This window comes from Scaptodrosophila lebanonensis, unplaced genomic scaffold, assembly GCF_003285725.1.
Source record: "Scaptodrosophila lebanonensis strain 11010-0011.00,11010-0021.00 unplaced genomic scaffold, SlebRS2 tig00000043-arrow-pilon, whole genome shotgun sequence".
Classification (NCBI taxonomy): Eukaryota; Metazoa; Arthropoda; class Insecta; order Diptera; family Drosophilidae; genus Scaptodrosophila; species Scaptodrosophila lebanonensis.
Window position 1 is genome coordinate 1,196,334 of NW_022060545.1, and position 14,823 is coordinate 1,211,156.

Below are 14,823 nucleotides of genomic sequence, written 5' to 3' on the forward strand. Positions count from 1 at the left end.
CTAAGAGTGCCTTTGTACAATATTTAAGGATTTAGCGCGTTAGTTTCTGTTTCTAGTTCTGTTTTCTGTATACGTGCGCAGTCTCAGCCCTTAGAATCATTTTATAAATAAATATTGGTTTTAAGCGACAACAAAATATGATGTTGGGAAGAAATAGAAAAGTAAAGAAAAAAGAAGTTCTACAAGCGACTAGTCCGATAATCGATATTTTATATTGTAGCTCAATGAACAATGATACCTAAATAAAAAATACGTGTATATCACAGCTAGATCTCAAAAGAACCTAACATTTATATATAATTTTAGGGGTATCCCATATTCTCATTGAAAGTACTGTAAAGTAAAGCAAATAAATCTTAGGAAATCTTATTTCTTTAACTTATCGCAGACGTCATCCACATTAAGTTTAATAAAAGTAAAGCCCTCTCAATTGACTTTAATAGGGCCAGCAACTAGCGCCGCAATACAAAATATTTTTTAGTGAATTTAATAAGGAAATCGCTCGTTAGGTCTACGTGGTGGGGGTCTGTGTGGGAGTTTTTGTATGGGCGTGTAAAACGTTCAGTCAACGAACCGTAAGCGCATAATTGAATATAGTATATCAATATGAGGGGTCTCCGTTAACTGATAAAAATACAAACACATACTTAACTGTCATAAATAGATCTGACAACTGATAAGGGATTTACAACATAGAATTATACGCACATATTGGCAGTTGCACCTTAATACGTACTCTTGTACATATAATATATGTATACTAGTTTTTTCAAAAACACCTCGATAAGAATAAATTCCCGTGTATATTGCTCTGATAAGACCAATCGCTTTCTCCACACTTGACTCTGCCTGTGTAGAAGTTTGATCAACTGTTGTTGTTACTTCTTAAAAATAATCAATGAACAGAATTCGTGTGCGACCTCCGATTTGGGCGCGGCCTACATACATATAGTACATATGCTTTATAATGACATATTTCAGTGCCTCCAACAAGTTGTTTTGATAAGACTCCCAGCACGGAGGCAAATTATAACGAAAGTAAAAAAACCAAACCAATCAATCGAGATTGGTGAAAACAATTAAGTAATTGGGTTTTTTGTTTTTCTTATACTACAAGTATAAATGTTAAAAATTTCACCTCAAATAGCTCTTGCAATTGTTTATTTATTTTGCTGCAGCCTCGAAAACAACCGAAACCATTTAACCCTAGCAGTTGTTCAATGATCCCCAAGAAAATGTGCTTAGTTATTTGCTCACAAATATTGTTTAAACATTGACTTTTATTTATATTCAAGAAAAAGCAACTGCTTTTGACGCGTGTCGCAGGTCTATCCTGCACTGCAACCGTTTTATTTTCAAGTGCTCTCAAACTGTAGGCTTATCAAAAGCTTTCAACAAAAGCTCTCCTATTGGAGGGCGTTTTCAACAGCCCACAGCTTCAGTAGTATAAACAATATGTAGCTAAGCATTTGTACATTTATCTACTTATACTTATATTGTAATTTTAACGATGTGTAATTAATGCATAAATTAAGCCAATAATGACAACAAAACTGTATTATTTAGGAAGGGGGGATTATATTATATTATGTGGATCTTCACTGAGAGTTATTCTTACTCTGATGCTTTCAACAAATATATCTCTTCTTTTTTTTTAATTTAGAAAAAGGGGATGTACATGTCTGAATTGCCTTTCAAAATTGTAAAAACATATTTATTTACTCATTTTTTCCTTCGTTTTCGACAAATAAGGCTGTTGATGCAACAAAAAAAAAAAAAACAAGAAAGGAATGCTAAAGTCGAGCAGGCTCAACTCTTAAATACCCTGTACCACCCCACAAAAAAGTAATTAAATTAATTAACTAAATTAATTTAATTAATTAACTAAATTAAATATAAAATATTCCATGCATGCATACATACATTTACATTTACATCAGAATCGTGCCTTATGCGTGTTTGTGTATGTGTGCATTGGGCCTGGTTATATGGCTATAACTTTCTTTCCGATCATTCTATCATAATGAAACTTGGTATACGGATAAATAATTACTAACCTAATGTGACTACCAAATTTTAGTTCAAAATTCTAAGAATTACGGGAGTTATAAAAAATCGGTAATAGGGGGGGAGTGGGGGGGTGGATCAGAAAAAATGAACAAACTCGTCCTTTCTCGGTCTCAGGAGAATCTGTATACCAAGTTTGGTTATTCTAGCTCTTATACTTTCGGAGATCCTTGCGTTCATACAGACAGACAGACAGACGGACAGACAGACGGACAGACGGTCAGACGGACAGACGGACATGGCTATATCGACTCGGCTTGTCATGCTGATCAAGAATATATATACTTTGTGGGGTCTACCAAGCCTCCTTCTGTGTGTTCCATGTGCACTCGCACAAAACTAATATACCCTTGTACCCTTTGGGTACAGGGTATAAAAAAAAAACAGAAACAGAAACGTCTAAAGTAACATACATTGTTAATGATGCCTATAATGTCAATGACATCTAATACCGAATTTGACCCATTGAAAACATGTACGTACTAATCACGTACGATCACCAGCCAGCTATGCACTCGATTCGCAGCACTAAGTATTCAAAGACGCTATTGTACTTAACAAAAGATAATTAAAAATACAAGGAAAGAAATTGATAAAAAAAAATTAAATCAAAACAAAGGAAACAAAAGGAAAAAATTATAATTAATTAATAAATAGCTTGTCAGACAGGCAATCACATTTATGTAGATTTTGCTTTTCTTTTCTTTCTCTTAACGAGAATTGAATATTTCTTATTTCAAATTTATTATCTAAATAAGAATTATTCAAGAATTGCAAAAAGTGTTGGTCATCATAAGGCTATTGAGCTACAAACAGAAAATATGACATTATTTAAAGTATTTTAATATGGACAGTAAAAATGATGATACTAGATTTACAGTATACATATATTTTACTCTTATATTTGTTTCGCTTTATTGCATCAATTTTAAACCATTATTCTTTTCTAATTTCAGAGTTAATTTTCTGACCCATCCAGAAGACCTAACAATTTATTTAATCGCGTAAGTTTAATTCAATTTTAAATAAATTTAGTTCAGTTAACAATAATACGAACAAATTGCGCTATTAATGTGTATCAAGTAGTTACAACCATTTGGAGCGAACGAACTTTAAGTAAGCAAATTAACTGCTTTCATTTATTCATTCCGCGCAATGCAAAGTTTCATGTTTCAAATGTAACTTCTGAAATGACGTAACATTTATCGGATTTGAAAAATGCGAATGCCTCATCTTCCAACATTTCACTTGCTATGCGCATTATTTCACGATGCGTTATTTCCAGACAACTGTGAGCCATTTCATCAGAGGCCGAGGAGAAAACCATCCTCATGCCATATAGTCTCTTAACTCACCTTGGATTGGGCGAGGGTGTATATTGATTTTTGTTTATACATACAAAGAGTATACACACGATATACACAAATACATACCAGATGAATAATATTGCTTTTAATGCCGCAGGGAGGCGATGGCATAATTGTTGTTGTTGTCAATGCTTCTGTAGTACAAGTTCAAATGTAGGTCACAGAAATGAAAATACAACGACTGCGACTACTATATGTATGAAGGGAAATAATGCCGAATCGGCGAAATGTAATATGCACTTGAACTACAATATATCGCGTGATTTGTGTGCGCTTCGGTGTGACAAATGCAACGACAACAACAACAATGAATACAATAATAACAACACACACCGCAGTATTCCAAGTGCAAAGCGTAGCAAATGTTTTTCTTGTTTTGCCTTCTTTTTAACTTATAAGCTAAATTATTTATATAAATGCCACGACCTACGCTAGAATTTATTTACACATCTGTGTGTGTGTGTGTGTGTGTATTTGTGTATTTTTGCATCGTGTGTTGGGGGCACGTTTCGCTTGGCAAGCGTTGCCGATTGGCCAAGATTTTTGGGGCTTGGCGCGCCTCTGACGTCAGAACTATAAACATACATATAAAAAAATGTGACGTCGTCATCGCCGTCAGCTGCTGACGTACGCAGAGCGCAGATGAGACTCTTGCAGGCGGCCGTAAAATATGAGACTTAGTCAACAGAGCGCTTGCTAATGAGCAGATTTACGTAACTTTGCGGGTCGCAGCAAGTTGAGACTCGTGCTTAGTCGCCTTTGGCCCCAGCTCCATAATTAGTGTACAAAGCAAATTTCTCTTTATGTATGCGTTTCTGTATGTGTATGTGTGTGAATGTTGTTTTGTATATGCGCAATGCGTACACACACACACACTCGCACACACAGATTTGTACATGTACAAATGGCAACTAGAATGTGAAATATGCTTGGCATGCTTTTAGGCGCTCTGTGCGCCTGGCCTCATGTTGTAGCGTGCCAAATGTTCGGTTGTATTTCACTCTCTTACGCACCCATTTGATGGCCCTCGGAGTCTCTCCACTGATTATGTACGGACAACATTTATATGATTATATATTAATTTGTTTACCGTTATCAAAACATTTGCTACCCATTTAATTGTGATCATTCATTCAGTCGTTTCTGTACCGTCATTTGTTATGCTTAGCAATCGTTACCCACTCCGTCCCACTGGCGATCTGCGATCAGTGGAGCGTTGACAGCCAAGTGAGCGAAGCGTCTGAAAGAGCAGCAGCATATTGAAGAACCCTCTACAGCAATAAGTAAACAAAATACAGAAAATGTGCATTGTCGGAAGCTCTCGTAGGCGCGCGTTCTACACTCAGTAAAGGTGCATTGTGCCCCGAGTGCGTGACGTCAGCTGTCTATGTATGCTTATGGAAATTACTAGGGTCACATAGGAACAATACAGCTCTTCTGTATGCATATGCCATGTCTATTTACAGTTTTCATTGCATTGTACACACACATATGGTTATACCTCTGCTCATTCGTTGGCAAACTAAATAATGGAAACAATTGAGGGATAGGAAAACGCACTCTGAATGTTAAAGTCAAAAATAAATTGAGTCCCAATTTCAACTCGCACCAACAGATAAATATTCCCTTTTATTAAATAAATATTATTTTCATTTATGCATTTATGCACATTCGAAGTAGTTATCTATTTAACAAGAAATACACTTCATGTTTATAGCAATGTCCGTGAACGCCAGAAACTCTAAAAATATAAGAGCTAACAAACAAACTTGATATTCGGATTCTCCCAGGTCTGAAGAAGAAGAAGAAGTTTGAGAATTTTTTTCGTGATGCACCCATTTCCATTGATTATGGCCTTGAAGCCTATGACTGTTTTTTAGGGAAGTTAAAAAAAACGTGCAACAAGAAATAAAAATGATATTTTGTGGAATAATGCAATGATTATCTTGTCTTATCAAGAAATCTGTCAAAATTGACGGCAGCGCAGTTTTTTGTTTTAAATGTCCATTAAATGCTGATATATTATTTCGAATGAATAAATAAAAGTACAGTTCTCCTTTGGCTAAAAAAAAAATTAAATGCTAATAGAACTTTCTCTTCTTTTACTGGACTACTACTGGCCTTTTGTTGTACATTGAACTCTGTGGATTTCATTGAGATTCCTTTGTAAACAGACGGCATACTTATTTCGCCCACATGCTGAACATCTTGTTCTGATTATTGTAAGTGTGGGATGAATATCATTGCATTAAAATCTTTGTTCGCTTCAAGGTAAAGTTAAATGTAATGCCCTATAAACTTCTCAATATTATGATCCCTCGCATAAACGTCAGTTGTTCCCAAACAGCTTCGTGGCCGGTCAATTGACATTAATTTGAACTGCAATTAATTTATTTAAAAATGCAATTCAATTTTTAATAGGATTGTTGATGTCGTTTTTCCTCTGCAAATCAATTGCAACTCAATCAAGAACTATTTGCAACACCCACCGGAAAGGAATTGTACTCAACAGTTTTATTAAAGCATTTACAAGATTTTCAACTCGAACTCGTTCAATCGAATGTATTTAAGAAACTGCAACTAATTGATAAGATTGCAAGCTGCAGTGACCGGCTCTCGTCTTCCCATATATAGTACTCGTTTGTAAGATACAGGTACTATATAGTTGGGTGTGTGTGTGTGTGTGTGCGAGAAGACAATTTCAAGCAGAACGAAAATCAAAGCCCCATGCAATTCCAGTTTGCTGCGCGAGTCAATAGCCTCAGAGACCGCCACCGATGACACCCTCCCTCCACCCCGATCCCGGCCCCGGCAGCCACAACCGCACTTCAAGACAAACTAGGCGTGCGAGAGCGACAACAAGTAACAGCAACTGGGAGAGGAAGCAAGATTGGGAGAGAGTGTAACGAGAGAGAGCGCCTTGTGCCTCCGCTTGCATCCCGGCTGGTGCTTTATTCATTTGGCGCGCGTATTTCGTCGCCCATTTGCTGACAAACATTCAGTGCGTGCGGTTAAAGATACTTTTCATCGCTGCAGATACACGGTGGCTGGAAAACTGTGTAGATTTTCAAAACGAGCGTCTCAGTGTTTACATTTCTTCTGCTATTTTCAAAATAAAAAAAACAGAGAAACAGAAGCAAGCAGTCGGCGGGCTGATAGATAACGAGAAATAAAAAAAAACAAATATAAATAAAAAGAAACCGAATTTTTGGCCAGCAACATGTTTGTTGGCCCTCGCAGCGCATGCGCCTTAAAAAATTCTACGCCACGTATAGGTCGTGGGTGTTAAGGACGAAATCGTCAACCTCAAAGCGAAAGGACATTTAAACCTTGACGTATTATTCAACAATTTGGACGTGTGTGTGCAGCAACATCGACGAATCATTTAATTAACTAATTGAAAACCACACAAAAAACTCTTCAAAGTGATTGTAAAAAATAACCGATACCGTTATTATTAAGAACCGCCACTAACGCGTTTATATAATACACGACGAATCCGAATACGAATCCAACGCCCAAAATATACACATCCTCCAACAGTTTACAACAAATTGCGAACATTACATTTTTTTAAAGAAATACAATTACTCCATATTTCTCCAAAATGTCAACAACATCGTCAGCCAATTCGAGTGCCGATGAGCCAAATAAAAAGCCCGGCACCCAAACCGAGGAGAGCTCCCACCTGCTGGAAGCGGCCGAGAACGGTGCCAAGTATGGCTCCCGACAAGCGGTAAAAATCGTGAAAGCAAATTCTCAAGTATGCACCAAATTTATTATTTTTCCCCACGTTCTACCACTAATCGGTGCGGGTGCTAACCAAAAACATCCATAGATTGTGAAATGAAATAACTTCGATTTAGTGTGCGACCCAGCAGCTGGTATTGCGCGCTTTAATGCTGCGCTTCTTTTGACCTTGACAAAGACAAAGAAAACCCAACCTACCGCTCAATTAGCACCGCACGAATTGGGTTGCGGCGTCAATGTCCAGCAGTTTTAATATGTATTACCGTATGGCTTAGCACTTTCCATAATACCACAGTGCAAAGCAACTAAAACGGTACTGGAACTATGTTTATATGATGTTTCCAAGTCGAGAGCTATATGATGTTTCCAAGTCGAGAGCTAGTGGTTGTTGTTCGGGACTAGAACGCACTTTTGTACACATATGGATAGATTTATTTGATATACTTGTACCACGTATTCTAGATCTTGAATATATTTTTTGATATAATTTCAAATCTATTGGAACGCAAACTCACTTATTTGCACAACTTGATAGTTTTGTGGGTATATATCCAGGAGAATTGGCAATTCCACTATTTGTATTATCGTAACGCCCACTGATGTATATGCTGATATCAGCAGTTAGAAAAGACCGCACTAATTTCCGTAAAAGCAGGAAAAAAAATTTAAAGTAAAATATAGATTTTACAAAGCTAAAAGGAATGGAAGCAGAAAATCAATTCACAAAATGAGATTTCAAGTGAGGTTCCGGTTAGGTTTAGGGTTGCAGTCCTATAAGGAGTTCTCTATAATTGACAATATTCCAAGTAACACACATTTATAATTTCCTAATAATAATAACCAAATATGTTTGTTTCTAATGACTTGCATATCTGCATCTTATAGAATATATGTAATTGTCGAGGTAAATGATTTTTCGGCCAAAGCCCAAACATTTTAGGCAGTTCTCTCTGTGGGCTAATTATGTTCTTAATCGGATAATAGATGCTTTGTGCAGCGTGTGGAACGAGTTTTGAAATGCTTAATTTAAACTCGGTTTTAGGTATTGTTATATAAAAGCCAGTTTTGAACACATCGCCATATAATTGAATATTATGAATGGAACACAACCCAACCACAAAATACATCATACCACTGCATATCTGAATTATTTAGAATATTTTTGTGAATTCTGGACTAAGGCTAATTTGTGTAGCAAGCAAATTGAGCTGTGAGTCATAAATTAAATATATATTAGGAAAAAAATATTTGAATTAAAATCTGTAGCAACCTAATAGAATTGTTTACTTTACCGATAAGTTAGCTTATCTAATTAATGAAAAGTGGAACATTTCCATGGTTCTGGATACACAAATATCTACAAATATCAACATGAAATATCTTTTTATTTATTTTTGTGTGCAAGATGCGTTGTGACCTTATCCAACTTTTGTACATAGTCGCAGAACCAAAATAGAAACTTTCTCTATATGCGCAACTTGTCAGCGACTTCCAATCGAATGTGCCTGATAAGAGAAACAGCCCCAGTCCCACAATTTGTGGTCTTCTGGCTATTGTTGTTATTTCTCTGTTGTTGGATAAAAACGCGTATATAAATACGAGTATACACCACAAATCTGGAAACGATTTAGATAAGAGCTACGCAATGTGTGCCCAAATTAATATTTGATACCGAAAAAAGCATACACGTATTAATAAGCCCAGTGGCAGTGCTACTACTGCCAACAAAAATAGTTTATTAGAATGAAATAGAGACACCATTAAAATTTATGTAATGCCCGCCAGCCAATGAATGAACTAAACTGAGAGAGTGTTTATTTCTGTACGAGTACTATACTGACCGCCATGATCCATCAATGAATTTTTCAGCTATAAAGTTTACACATTTCCAAAATACTTTTGTGTAAGCCTAGCTTCGGGGTCATTTAGTATGATTTGAGAACTAAAAGACCTGCTCTCTTCTCTTTTCTTACACACTGCTGTTATTAAAAGACCTCAGAGTTTAAATGTTAAATCAAAATTAAAATTTACCTAAAGTTATAGTTCATTAATATTTATGTATTTAGCTCCGCCAGAAACTCTTCACTACATTCTTAACATTATTGATCAATTGTTTTTTTTTTTTAAGGTATATAGTTGGCAGGCAGTCGATTCTAAATTTTAATAAAGAAAATCTAACTTATTTATATAATACCCCTGGTAGTTTCCACAGCTGCAGCCGATTGACATTCAGATACTTGTTGTGATATTTATTTTTGAGATCGGGCTTACAAGATTTAATACATTTAAAACAACTGAAAAGATTAGAAAGCCTCAAAAACATATAAAATAATGTCTATAACCAGCTGCGACATGTGGGGATGACGTTATTTTTCCATTCGGCCAACTATGCCCCGATTCATAGCCAATAGACACGTTATTAGAACTAACAAACTAAAAATAATTACCTAAAAAATGGTAAGTAGAAGAGAAAAACATATGTATGTACATTCAAAAATATATTTATAGAATGAGCAAAGAACTTTTAATATTCAAAAGCCACTAAACTAAAAACTAAACTTTCTGGCAAAATTAAAGCTTTAGCTTTAGAATAGTTGCTTGCTTATTTTTTTTTTAACCAAAACCAGCTGTTCAAATTTATTTAATTAGCTTTAATACTGATACATGCGTAAATAAATAGGTTTTTTGTTGAATAATACAATATATATACTTGTAGTTGTTAAATAATACAAGATATATCTATCTATAGTACGGCGTTAGATTATTTTCTGATGTTAAATATTAAAACAAATCAAAAGCACTTTCAGCCATTACTGAAATCTGAATCAATCTTCATACATATGTGCATAGCTCCCATACTTGCATATTTTATTGCGGCTTTAACTGAACAATTCATAACATACTCGTACAAATAAATTTGTATTTACTTATTTAATATGCTTAATGTTTGCCAGCAAAAATTGCTTTGGAATGTTGACGGAATTTTTATTGAATGAAATATTTATCCATAGCGCAAAAGAGCTGAATAAATTAAAGACTGATATGGTAATGAGGCGATTATAAGTATAAAGTTTAATGGTCATATTCCTACACGCGTAGTAGTTGTGCAGGTCAGGTTTTAGATTTGAATAAATTGTTTGCATGCTGAATTGAATTTCTCAACTACCTTTCCCAGCTACCACATGCATAGAACAAATATAAATACATATATTTTCTGTATGACCAAAGAACAGCTTTCAACCGTGCCCCGAAACCAGTTTGGGGCATTAAAGTCAACTACGAAATTTCTCTTTTCCGCCTCAATGTTGAAAATAGAACGCAATTGCAACAGAATTTGAAAATCTTCTCACTCCCTGGCTTTCCAGCTGCCGCTTTTAGCCGCTCGTGACGCAAACTGTTGCGTGTTCGTGACATTCAAATGTACTTGGCGATGGCGCCGAATGCGAACGAGCCTTGAAACTCGCTCACAAGCTGGCCAGAGCTCCCATCCTGCCCAGCGAACAGGCAGTTCAGGCGTAGGTGCCAAACAAGCGCCTTAGCCATTTACTAACTGCCGACGTAAGTCTAAATTTAGTTACATGCGCGTCGTATTGACCGCAGTAACCACAACAGAGCTTCCAGTTTACACACAAACACACACACACACACATATATATAGACACACACCTAGACACGAGCTCGAGTCCAAGTCTATAGCCACAACAGATGATATCGATTTCAGCGCAGACTTTAACGCTTCGCTGGCCGCCACTGTTGGGGCCATCGTTGTTGCTCTTCTCGTTGCTGTTGTTGTTATTGTTATTGTCACCATTGGAGGTGTGTCTGCAATGCACGAGAGAGTGAAGCCGTTCAGCGTAGGCGCCCCATTACCGGTTACTTGCCCACTCACACACACACACACACGCGGACACACGGACACACAGTTGCACTCGCACACACAAATATTTGCTTAAGCTGCCTGCAAATTTCTGTGTTTGCTCGCATCTGAAATCACCGGTTTTGGTTTAAAAACATGGGCGGAAGTGATTTTCAATGCTGGTTTTTGTGTGGGCATTGATTGGCAAACTGCTTGTCGCTGAATTGTGTGGGTTCGATGAGTAATGGCGATGGCGATCACGAAAATTGCATGGTCTATGGATCCATCAGCCAACAGACTCAGCACAGACACAAACCATATTGCTGTTAAACACGCATCTACAAGTATGTTATTTCTGTCTGCAAATAACAGCGCTATTCTAACAAATATTACTAATTTGCAATACAATCCCAGAGTTGCTCAAATTATAATAGTTATAATTATAATAATTATAAAAGTACATATATTCTTGCGTGCATATTGTTGTAGCTCTTATGGCCGTTGAGATTAGACTTTCAATTTCACTCTCTGGCATTTATAACTCGTTCATCAGGGAGTCTGGCTTATTTAAAATTATCAATTAACAACATTGCAATACATGAAAAAAACGAATGCGAGAAACCCATCCTACGGAAAAAATCTTCTGATAAACAAGAGTACATTTACAGAGATATGGAATGGCGTACTTGCCTGAATATCATGCCGATTATATCATTTAATCCTAGTGAGCGTCTGCTTTTGAATTTAGCATCATACATAAGAATACACTCGTGAGTCAGTTTATGGGCATGGATAATTATTATATTCTCATATACTATATAATTTCTACAGATTCCTTCTTCTTGAATTGAAAATTTTCATCCCTTCGGCGACACCAAGTCTTTCATGGCGGTTTTTTATTGAGGTCAGAACTCCATCACATACAAAAATTTCTTATTTCTATTAGGAGAATTACATCCTTAGATTGAGTTACATTTTTGTTTGAAAATCGATCGTATAATAGTTATTTGATCATAATTTGCCAATCTTGCTAACTCATTACCAAATAAATGCATACATGATTTGGAGAGAGTCCTTGTTAAATCTGACACTCTTAACTTATTATTGAGAACATGTACTGTCCTAAATTTAATTTATTAATTTTAAATTGACTATAATCAAATATGCTTCTAATAATAATGGTGGACAGACAAAGCTCCATGTGTAAACAGTAGACAAGAGCCTAGCCCATCAGCATGGGGCTACCTATTTACCCCTGTTGGTACTAAGAGTATATAAAAGCTTTTTGTAATCGGCACTGCTAAATTATAATGTTTTATGAATGGTGCATAGAAATTCAGATAAGCACTTCCTATTCCAATGGTATACGTGTGTGGCTCTTTTATATAAACATTTATGGGTATCCGTCAGTAATTTGATTGTCGCCATATCCTGTACTTCATCACTTTAAATAATGCACCCACTTTATCTTATCGCTTAATCAATATTAATGAAAAAAGCTTGAAAAGTACTATTTATTTTAGACTTTAAGAAGTAGAAAGCTTCGAGAAAACTCAAACGAAAACCCGCACACATTAAATTATTCAATTAAGTTGAATATTGTGAAGACTTCCAGGAAAAGCATTTTAATTTACGTTGGGATTATATAAAGCTTTTAGTACTATTTTGTGACTATATAATATACAAATATTGCCTTTCAAATTATTAAATAATATTTCTATATCAGCAGAAATAATTATAAGTATTAAATGATTCTCTGCGTCCCTGATATTAAGTGACAAATTGTATAAACAATGGAGTTTCTTCAACGTTATCATTTCTATATAATTTAGGAAATATTTCCGTGTATTTTAAACTCAGAATATTATCAATTAACTCATTAATTATCTTTGATAAATAGGAACTAGATATCTACAAGTATCTATCATCCTATACAAGCCAACTACGGATTGAAATTATCGCGCAAGTAAAGAAACAAAATCCACACGGCCTTAAGTATTAAAGCCATACCTGTAATAGTAATACTAAATTCTAATTGAAGTGCAAGTTTCTTTAACATTGTACCCTTAACTATAGCCACTTAGAGTATATGCCAATCAAAATTCCGCCAACTGGTAATTCCAGCGATATCTAAATCCTTTAAAACATTGTTTAAAGAATCGTTGTTTGTGTATTTTTCGCAAAGAACCGCACACGCCTGATAAGAACCTCGAAATACAATACATATGTTATAAGCATTTCTATTGTTGTCAACTATCTATTTAAACGGTAGAGGCTGATATCATCAGCACGTTCTTTGGGTGCAAATAATCCCTTAAGTTTCGTTCAGTTTTGTTGATGTGCCGCAAAGTCGTGCCTCCGGGGTTTTTATGGGCCTGTCAGTTTTCAGAACTATGTACTACTATCGCATCGCAATAAAACTCCTAATCGCTGCGCTCGCATTATCGCAACTTATAGCCGACGTCGACGTTGAGGTTCCTACTATATGTTTTGATAATATTGCGAGCACAGTTCCCCCATTTGTAGTCACCACTACTCGTAGTTGGTGCAGCGGATCGTTCAGACCAAGTTGAATTTTAACGCGCTTTCGTTTATATATTTCGTTAACAGGATCAGGAGAATCTGCTTGACGACATGGTTCATACAACCACCGAGAATAAAGCCAGAACATTGCCGCAATATGTTGCCGCACTGGCTGCTGCGGGTGGTGCCTTCGCCGCCGGTACATTGCTTGGCTGGACCTCGCCGGCTCAAACGGAAATTCAGAAAGGGACTGCCTACGACTTTGATGTGAGCGAAGATCAGTACTCATGGGTTAGTTCGGCCATGACACTAGGCGCTGCCTGCGTTTGCATACCGATTGGTTTCCTCATCAACTTCATTGGACGCAAATGGACAATGTTGTTGCTGGTGTTACCTTTCACCATTGGTTGGGCCATGCTCATCTGGGCATCGAATCTGGGCATGATGTACGCCTCACGTTTCCTGCTCGGCATCGCTGGCGGTGCCTTCTGTGTCACGGCCCCCATGTACACTGGTGAGATCGCTCAAAAAAACATTCGCGGAACACTTGGCAGCTTCTTCCAACTTATGATCACCATTGGTATTCTATTTGTGTATGCCATTGGCGCTGGACTGAATGTGTTCTGGATGAGCGTTGTTTGCGGCATCTTGCCCTTGATCTTTGGCGTTATATTTTTCTTCATGCCAGAGTCACCGACATATTTGGTAAGTAAACTAATAAAGATTTGCGACTAACATATTTTCTCAAAAAACTAGAAACTAAAAAACTATACAATTTTAAATCGAAATTTAATCATAAGGAGAATTGGGGCTTAAATTTCAAGTCATGGCTAAATAAACTAATACTTTTTACAAATTAGATGAAATAGCAGTCGTTGCAATAGTTTAAAGGGAATTTCCTATAACTGCCTATTATGGTTTTGTGTAATGAAATAACAAATTTATAATTGAAATTTTCCTCCAAAAGGTTTCCAAGAACCGGACCGAAGGTGCTATAAAGTCAATACAGTGGCTGCGCGGCACGGAATACAACTATGATGCCGAGCTGGAGGAACTCAATCAGACCGACCGCGAGATCAAGGAGAATAAAGTAAACGTATTTAGTGCACTGAGTCGTCCTGTTACCTTGAAGGCTTTGGGCATTAGCTTGGGTCTTATGTTCTTCCAGCAGTTGTGCGGCATTAATGCTGTCATTTTCTACTCGAATCAAATTTTTGAAGTAAGTACCTAAAATAATTGGAATATAGTAAGAGTTTCAGC

At 36.4% G+C, this 14,823-nt stretch overlaps 1 protein-coding gene across 3 annotated transcripts in view; it reads left to right on the plus strand.

Annotated features, from left to right (window-relative positions):
• The window catches only part of LOC115622507 (facilitated trehalose transporter Tret1), a 30,658-nt gene that overhangs the window by 14,098 nt on the left and 1,737 nt on the right, over positions 1-14,823 (plus strand). Inside the window, exons 2-4 of one of the 3 annotated variants that reach the window (XM_030516459.1) lie at positions 3,024-3,071; positions 13,651-14,268; positions 14,531-14,782. In XM_030516459.1, coding sequence (XP_030372319.1) covers positions 13,675-14,268; positions 14,531-14,782 — 846 coding nt within the window. In that variant the 5' untranslated portion in view covers positions 3,024-3,071; positions 13,651-13,674. Of the gene's footprint in view, positions 1-3,023; positions 3,072-6,566; positions 7,198-13,650; positions 14,269-14,530; positions 14,783-14,823 lie in introns of those variants that run through there. The other 2 variants (XM_030516456.1, XM_030516457.1) reach the window with 2 other exon arrangements.